Source organism: Pelmatolapia mariae, linkage group LG15, assembly GCF_036321145.2.
Source record: "Pelmatolapia mariae isolate MD_Pm_ZW linkage group LG15, Pm_UMD_F_2, whole genome shotgun sequence".
Taxonomy (NCBI): domain Eukaryota; kingdom Metazoa; phylum Chordata; class Actinopteri; order Cichliformes; family Cichlidae; genus Pelmatolapia; species Pelmatolapia mariae.
In genome coordinates, this window is record NC_086240.1 from 14821073 (window position 1) to 14829658 (window position 8586).

The window sequence follows — 8586 nt, forward strand, 5'->3', positions numbered from 1 at the left end:
TGCTGTTCAGGTTGGCAAAAATATCATATGTCAATTCATAATAGGTTAAGTGAGTGAATGGCTGTGAAGCATGCATTGTTCATGCTGCTGTTTGAGTTGTTTTCCCTTTCATCTTTATGCTTCTATCCTCAATCAATGAAGTACAAGTTATACTCCCTGTTTTATTTCCCTGACTTATCATGCCTTCAAAATATTTCGAGTCATGCCAAAAATTATTAGTGTTTTTAAAGAAATGTGTGATTATTTGATATCTGGGGCTGCCTCCGAACAAAAGGTTTAAGTGTTATTTTCAGCTCAGTTCTGGCCACGGTGTTCCTCTGATCATATGACTGAGGGGGACTTTAGTCTGCGGTGTGAAGCTGGAAAACTTTCCTCAGTTTTACTGTTGTGGCCCAGAATGAACCAATAGTACGTTTCTTGTGACTCTCATTATTAATCACGACTTCAAGCCGTCAGTAGCATTCCAGGACAATATGATCCTTTTGAAGAAATCTTGAGATGTGTTCACGTATGTCCTTAATTTTTTTCCCGGAAAAACCTTAAGCACATACTCTAAGTATAAAAAATAGCTTGATGTTGGGAGTGTAACTATTGACATTTGCAGAATGGTCCTCAATAAAGTATTTTCAGCAGCCACTTTGTTAGGTACATCTTTTTAGCAGCACGTTGGACCCTTTCTGCCTTCTGAGCTGCCGTAATTCTTTGTGTCACAGATTCAACAAGCTGCTGGAAACATTCCTTAGGGATCTTGGTTTATATTGACGTGATAGCATCACACAGTTGCAGCAGATCTGATGGCTTCACATACATGACAGGAATCTTACAGTCCAACAAAATCTCAAAGCTACTCTATTGGATTCATATCTGTTGACTATATTCAAGAAACCACTTTGAGATGATTTGAGTACGTTACCCTGTTAGAAGCAGCCATCAGAAGATGGGTAAACTAAAAGGATGGACATGGTCAACAATAACACTCGAGTAGGATGTGGCCTAGTAACAAAGCTCACTAGGAGCCCAAATATCCCCCGCACCGTTTCGCCAAGAGCACCTGCTTATATGTTTTTCCAACCTTCTATCGTCCAGTTTTGGTGATCCTGTGTGAACTGCAGCCTTTTTAGTTTCCTGTTCTTAGGCAAATCCAACTTCTGATGCTTTGGTCTTCTGGTGGTCTCCTTTAGCCCATCTGTTTCAGGTTTCAACGTGTTGTGCACTTGAAGAAGCTTTTCTTCATGCCCTATTTGGAATGAGTAGTTATTTTAGTTACTGTTGCCTTCCTATCAGTTTGAAGCAGCCCAGCCATTTTCCTGTGACCTCAGTGATGCATTTATGCCCTGAGAACTGTTGCTCACGGGATATTTTCTTTTTCAGACCATCCTCTGTAAACCCTAGGGATAATTGTGTGGGAAAATCCCAGGAGATCAGGAATTTCGGAAATATACACTATACACCACATTCAAAGTTTACTTTGAATTTCCTTTCTTTCCCATTCTGTTTGAACTACCCATACTCAGTTTGAACTTCAACATGTTTACATGCCTAAATGCATTGTTAATACTTAATCAGTCATTGCCAGCACAGACAATATTTGTATCAGTGGGATCTAGTCATCAGTAGTAAAGGGTCTCTGTGTGTTATTTATGGACAAAAAGAAAAATGTAATCCCCCGAGATGAGAAATCTTTATATATTTGCCATCTGACAAGTAGTTCTGATGAAACAGATTGACCACTGAAATTTGATTCCATTCTCCTCCTGCGCTGTACCATCATCCTTGTCCTCCTGGCATTAAATGAATAATCCTAAAACTACTGTCCAACACGTTCCATTTGATGGACGCTTTTATCCAAACACTTCTGGGATGAGATACTTGGCCCCAACTGGAAGTGAACCCTTGACCCCAGTAGCACTGCCAGATCCACTCCACACAGGATCACACTATTAAAAAGACTTTGATATGTGCCTGTTCAACTTCAGCTATCAGCTGCTTGCAATGTAATGTTTCCTAACAGCTGTCACACTGTCAGATTGTCTGTGTGTGTGTGTGTGTGTGTGTGTGTGTGTGTGTGTGTGTGTGTGTGTGTGAGCGTAACAAAGAGAGTGATGGCAGCAGGAGCCCATGTCAGTCCCGTGGGACAGTCGGAGAGGAGCAGACGGTTGTGTCGTTTCACTGGAAACATATGGTGAAACTCAAGTGTGTAATTTACCTAGGACTATGGGTGGCCCCAAGGAGCACATACACACATGTGTAAGCACACATGCACACAGTGAGAGGGTGTAATTTACCTGGGGCCTATGGGTGGCCCAGTATCCCATTGCACTTGTCATACACACAGACAGCTCAAACACAGTTCACACACGCTGACAGAGATAGAGAGACTGAAACTAATTTCCCCAGGCCTGCAGACAGGAGAATAAGAAATCACACGATGACAGAGATGTTAAGAGATCAGCACTCTGATCCGGTAGAGTGAGACTGTGCTATATTGGCCCAGTGGAAGACATTACCTCAAAATCTCAATCTGTGGGAGTTGCTGAACACCCTCACATCCTCTCCGATTCATCAACCTGCCTGCTTTTCAAGAGCTATCCCACCTTAGAGAGAAAAAGAGATGAAGGTCATGGGAGTACCAGGGAAAGGGAGGAAGACAGATTAGAAGAGCATGTCCCTCCCTACATTCCTACAGTGTGGTGTGTGGCACTGTAACTATCATCAGGCCTCCATCCTTTGCAGTTGGATGTTATTGAGGGGGTGAGGTTATGTCTCCTCAAACCCTTATGCCACACCTCGATTTCACAGCAACCGTGAATGGAGTGTATCTAGTTTCAGCATGAGGATTGACAGACAGGTTGCCCCAGACGTTTATAGTTGGCACTGTTTAGAGCGTCTGTCTGTTAGGGAGGGCTGGTATGATAGTCTGTCTGCAAGTTACTGTATGTGTCTGTGTGTGTGTGAGCAAGACACAGAGACAGAGAGAGAAAGAGAGCGAGAGAAAAAAAAACAAAAAAACTGGTGTTTGATCTTCTTTCCCAGCCAACGGGCTTCAACTGCACTCCAGGTGCAGCAGTCAACCTGAGGGCAGGGGAGGCACATACAGTTTAAATCACACACACATACGCACACCAGCAACGTTTCCCTAGAGCAGTAACACGGACTGTGTAACTTTGTGGTTTACCAGTTCAGTGGTGTCGCTGTGGAATGCTCCTAAAGACTCGGTAATGCGCTGCAACATAAACATTTCTGTTGCCGCCTCCACATGGGAACTTCAGCCTCAAAGAGAAATACCGAAAAAGGTGAAAGGGCCTGCAGGTTCAGTAGGTAGCATAATGACGACACGCAGGACAGGCTCTCAGTCAACTGTATACAGAAGCACATGGAGTTGGTTTTCTTTGCTGCAGGTCACATCTAATTAGGCAGAGAATAAATTAGCCGGAGTAAACACAGTGTGTACAACACTGCAGCGATGTGGAAACCTATTTGTTCAACAGGTGCAGAAGATTTGGCAATTGGACTAAAACAATTACAAAACCATTAACTCTAGCAGATACCCTGTGAATTGCTGTATATCACAGTTAAAGGCTTTCTTCCACTCCATGACCCTAAATGTAACACGAGTCCTCACTCCCTTTATTCCGCTCTATCTCCACACAGGGAATCTGTGTGGTCCATAATGAGCTCAGCAAACATCTGCTACTCCTGTATTAGAGACCATTTTCTCCACATCTCATCCTGTAATATGGAGAAATTAGAGTGCAGGGACTCATTGAGCATGTTTATACACACACACACACACACACACTCACACTCACAGTGAGCAGACATAACATAAGGAGTCCAAGAGTTTTTATACTACCCAACTGACGCTCTAACATACCATCTCAACACCACAATTTTCCATCCACAACAGTAAAACACTACCGGGTGTCTTTGGTGTGTGTGCTCCTTGAATACCAAGGTTCTGGGTTACAGCTGCCAGGTTTAGCCCATAAACCCCTTAGAACATGAACGGATGGAAAAATCGACCCAAAAAAACATCTCAGTTAACCTGCTTGTTTGGAATCATCCTGTCATCATTAGTTTAAATAAAACATTATTTGTTTATTTAGCGCGGCAGGAGTTTCTCCTCAAAACAGTGCGCGAGTTATATAACTGCTAACGGGAGGCGACTTGAGTAGAGAAACACCGCCACCTGGTGTCACAACTCCAAACAAAGAACACAGACCATAACGAGACAATGAAATTCAGTTGTAACACATGCAGGGTTAATTAGCTTTATTGCAGACGACACTTAACATCGCATACTGTGAATGTCACAGCTAAAATCAGTGACACTGGAAGAACTCCTCAGCAGACTGATACGCAGACATGAAGAAGACAATGCTTTTACAAATAGAACATCAATATCCATATTCACTTCTTGTTAGATAAAGAGGTGTGGCTGTTGTAAACCACTTGGAATAAGACTTGATTTGTTCCACATCCATGACCGCCTCATCTTCCAATTTTGAAATGTCTGCACTGATGGTAAAAAGGAAAAAAAGTTGTTTGTTTCACTTGCTCATCTCCTGCTGGACTTCTTTGATGATTTGCTCCTCCAGTTTGGATGTGTCGTACTCTTTTAGCATGTCATACTCCAGCCACGGCTGTGCCCACTTCTGGGCATGCTCCATCTGTTCTGGGGTCAGGGAGAGGTCGAAGCGGATGCCCTGGATGTTGAACTTAGGCCGTTCCCAGCGTTTAGACCATGGCTTTGGATGCATCCTTACCTTGATCTGGAGGACGGATAAAAACAAGTAATTGTTTTTGGTTCAACATGCTGCAGTTTTATTCTTGCATATTAGGTCTGTTAAACAGATAGACTGGACTGGGCTCAACACTTAGCAAATCCCACACATTTGGCCTATTTATTTCACCATTGCTACAAATAAGACCTGTAGTAATATCAGTAATGATAAATGAATGTTCATCAAAAATATTTAAAAAACATTGAGTGTATTAGACGAGTTTGCTTTGGAGAAGCCCAACTTGATCCAGCTGTTTCAGTTCACCTTTAAGTCCTCTCACCTTGTTGACAGGCACCTCTCCAGTAGGTGAAAAAGGCACTGGCTTCATTTCGGGGTCCACAGTGCTGTACTGGGGCAGAGCGTCTCTCAGGTACATCAGATTATCGTCTAGTCTTTTCTCCAGCTTCAGCACCTCAATGTTCTGAATACGAGGGCTGTACAGCTCATAGCAGATCTCCACACCTAGGTCAAAAACACAGGCGTACATTATTAAAACATGCGTTATCCCTGATCACCTGGCTCACGACTCCTACTGGCCAAACACTTCAATCTGACAGCCTTTCTGCATCTACAAACTTTACGTTTTATTACTCAACTTTTTTTGGTCGGAGGTATTTGGTATTAAGTTGATCTTCCAGTGGTTACCATGCTGCTTTGATCCCTCATGGCACTCACATTATAATATCATTAACTCTTTCATCCATCCATCCATCCATCCATCCATCCATTCGCTTCCGCTTATCCTTTTCAGGGTCGCGGGGGGCGCTGGAGCCTATCCCAACTGTCATAGGGCGAGAGGCGGGGTACACCCTGGACAGGTCGCCAGTCTGTCACAGGGCTAACACACAGGGACAGACAACCATTCTCGCTCACATTCACTCCCGCATTCACACCTATGGGCAATTTGGATTAACCAATTAACCTATCCCCACTAACTGCATGTCTTTGGACGGTGGGAGGAAGCCGGAGTACCCGGAGGGAACCCACGCAAACACGGGGAGAACATGCAAACTCCACACAGAAAGACCCCGGCCTGATGGTGGAATTGAACTCAGGATCTTCTTGCTGTGCGGCAACAGTGCTAACCACCGTGCCACTGTGCTGCCCTAACTCTTTCATCTGTGTACCAATTCATAAGACTCTTGTGCTTCTTCTACATCTTGTTTTGTTTGCTTCGTTTATGGGTTGGCTCAATCTCACCTTATCTCTAGCATCTGCTTCTGTCACACCAACCCTCTGCATGTCCTCCTTCACTACATCCATGAATCGCTTTGAGGTCTTCTTCTTTTCCTCCTGCCTGCCCAGTATATTAACTATACCTCCTTTGTACATGTCCAAACCATCTCAGCCTTGCCTTTCAAACTTTGTCTCTAAACCATTAAACCTAATAAGTTCCTATATATTTACTTCTAATCTTGTCCATCCTGGGCACTCCCAATAAAACCCTTAACATCTTCAGCTCATCCTCTTAACTTTTTATTAGTATCTCAAACCACACATCACAGCAGGTCTCAATATCCATCTCGTAAACCTTCCTTTTTAGTCTCACTGCTAAAAAGTGAGACTAGAAAGGAACTCGTATCCACCCTGCTTGCACTCTCTTCTTCATCCCTCTTGTGCACCATCTGTTGCTTTGGCTGTTTGACCCTAGGTATTTAAACTCATCTATCCTCACTATCTCTCTACCTCACCTTTCCACCAGTCTCCCTCTCATTCACATGTGTATTCTGTCTTGATTCTACAGATTTTCATTCCTCTTCTTTCCAGAGAACACGTCTCTCTCTTCCACCTGCTCCTTACTCTCACTACAAATCATAATGTCGTCTGCGAACAACACAGTTCACAGTTCCTGCCTAATCTCATCTCTCAACAATCCGTGATATAATCCTAGAACACCGCTGTCTTCCTCTCCTTGTGCATGTCCTGGACCATGCTCACATACTTCTCTGCTGCTCCTAATTTCCTCATGCAGTACTACAGATCCTCTGCATTCAGAAGACATTTCTTACAAAACAAACAAACCTCACCTTGGTTATTAATGATGTTCCTCAGGACAAATGTGGCCCCCAGCCCTTTTCCTCCTCTCTGGATGCAGATGCCAACGAAGCGGTTGCTTTTCCCACTGGCATTTGGATCAGCCATAGTCACAGCTAGAATACTCCCTGAAACCAACAAAACAGTTATAAATCTCCACATTCAGGTCAAAATATTCAAATGTCTCATCATGCAGTGGTACTACACCTGACAGTTTAGGTTCTTACCAACATAAAATTCAGGAATGTTGAGCACTTTTCTTCTGCGAATCATGTCTTTCCTCTCAATAGAAAACTTTAAAGGATCTGTTCTCTGTCTAGGAGGGATAAACTCTGGGCTCAAGAACCTAAGGAAAGATGAGCAGGCGGGACAAGTTACAAAAAAAAATCATATTTACTCCCTCATACACACTTCACACTATGTCACTGAAATTTTGAGGTGTCTGCTCTGCAAATGAGCGTCATACTTTCGGAGAGATGCCACAGTCTGTGTCTTGTCTACGATGACAGGTTTCGATGGAGGGACGAATTTCGGCGATTCGCTGTCATTCCCAGCAGCACGAAGACACGGAGATGTAGACAGAAACCCTGAAATCGAGAAGAAACTAAGACTGTCTTGTTTCTCATCAGTTAGCTGTAAACCTAAGGGTTAAGCATGTTATTTTTTGGAGAGGTTGTTTCTAGCATTAGCTCCGTTAGCTCAGAGTGGACACACCGGCGCGTCCAACGACCTGTCAGGAAAATACACAGTTATATGACAATACAGAAGATTTAAAAAAGTTAATCCATTTACTTACGCTCATTTTGGAGCTGCAAGTTTCGCAGTAACCTCAGTGAGATTATAAATCTGTCCAGCCTTTTAGTGCAGGCTGCCATGATTGACCTTCTGTTGTCGCGTGTGAGACTGTACGGAAGCCGTGTGGGTCAAACGTACTTGAAACGCGAATTCTCCAAGCTGTAATGCGGCAAGTTGCCCACAAGATGGTGAAACTGTTCTTTCATTTGATATCGGTTGGTCCTGACATTCCATAATAATAATTATTATTATTATTATTATGGCATGTCAGGAGAATAATAATAATAATAATATTTTTTATTAGTAGTATTATTATTATTATAACTATAATTATAATTATAATAATATGTTCAGAGATGGTGACGACATTATTAAGGCGCTAAGTGCTTCACGTGCTGACAGTTAGCTTTCTAGCTATTTAAGTTCTTGCTTAAGTAAAACTTTAGCAAAATGTGTCCAAAATAGCATGGCACAGGGCACACCGTACTGATAAAAATCCCACGTCAGTTATTTTATATAGAAGAGCAGTGGTTAGAAAAAAAATAATTAAGTCAGAAGTATGTAGCATTTGTATGGTCTTTCTCGTTATGTTGGAGCTTCTTGTAACAGGTATAACCTATAGGCTGTCACTATAGTCTGTTATTACTCTGTTTTAAGTCGTATTTTATCAGATTGGTCGTTGTAGCTGTCAGATTACGAAAGTAGACTGTCTCTGCGATATAAAGTGGAAAATAGATATAATATACATAAGTAACATAGACACAGCTGTCAATTAGGACTCAAACGTTGCACTTTTAAGAAAAAAAAAAGACTTCCTAAGCTAACTCTGGCTCTTTGAGACCATGCAGGGGAGCGTCGATCCCGCAGGTGGTGGCCATCCTCCACAGCACGCAGTTGGAAATGTAGTCAGAGAGCTGTGTACTGCTCCAGTCTTGAGTAATCCCAGTCTCAGTCTCACAGCGGTGTGGTGGGA

At 42.8% G+C, this 8586-nt stretch overlaps 1 protein-coding gene across 1 annotated transcript; it reads right to left on the reverse strand.

Moving 5' to 3' along the window:
- Window positions 1–4257: 4257 nt before the first annotated feature.
- mrpl19 (mitochondrial ribosomal protein L19) lies at window positions 4258–7726 on the reverse strand. The gene is made up of 6 exons (XM_063495568.1): window positions 7615–7726; window positions 7285–7405; window positions 7046–7164; window positions 6812–6946; window positions 5065–5246; window positions 4258–4772 (listed from the first exon to the last, which is right to left on the reverse strand). Exons 1-6 carry the CDS (start codon window positions 7691–7693, stop codon window positions 4551–4553), a joined length of 858 nt encoding a protein of 285 aa, XP_063351638.1. The 5' UTR covers window positions 7694–7726; the 3' UTR covers window positions 4258–4550.
- Between the last annotated feature and the right edge of the window lie 860 nt (window positions 7727–8586).

Excerpts from the sequence above, each read along its gene's own strand:
- mrpl19 (XM_063495568.1), bottom strand. The coding sequence starts at position 7,693 with ATGGCAGCCTGCACTAAAAGGCTGGACAGATTTATAATCTCACTGAGG. Across the intron at positions 6,947-7,045 it reads CATTCCTGAATTTTATGTTG|GGAGTATTCTAGCTGTGACT; the intron begins GTAAGAACCTAA and ends TGTTGGTTTCAG. Across the intron at positions 4,773-5,064 it reads GAGAGGTGCCTGTCAACAAG|ATCAAGGTAAGGATGCATCC; the intron begins GTGAGAGGACTT and ends TCCGTCCTCCAG.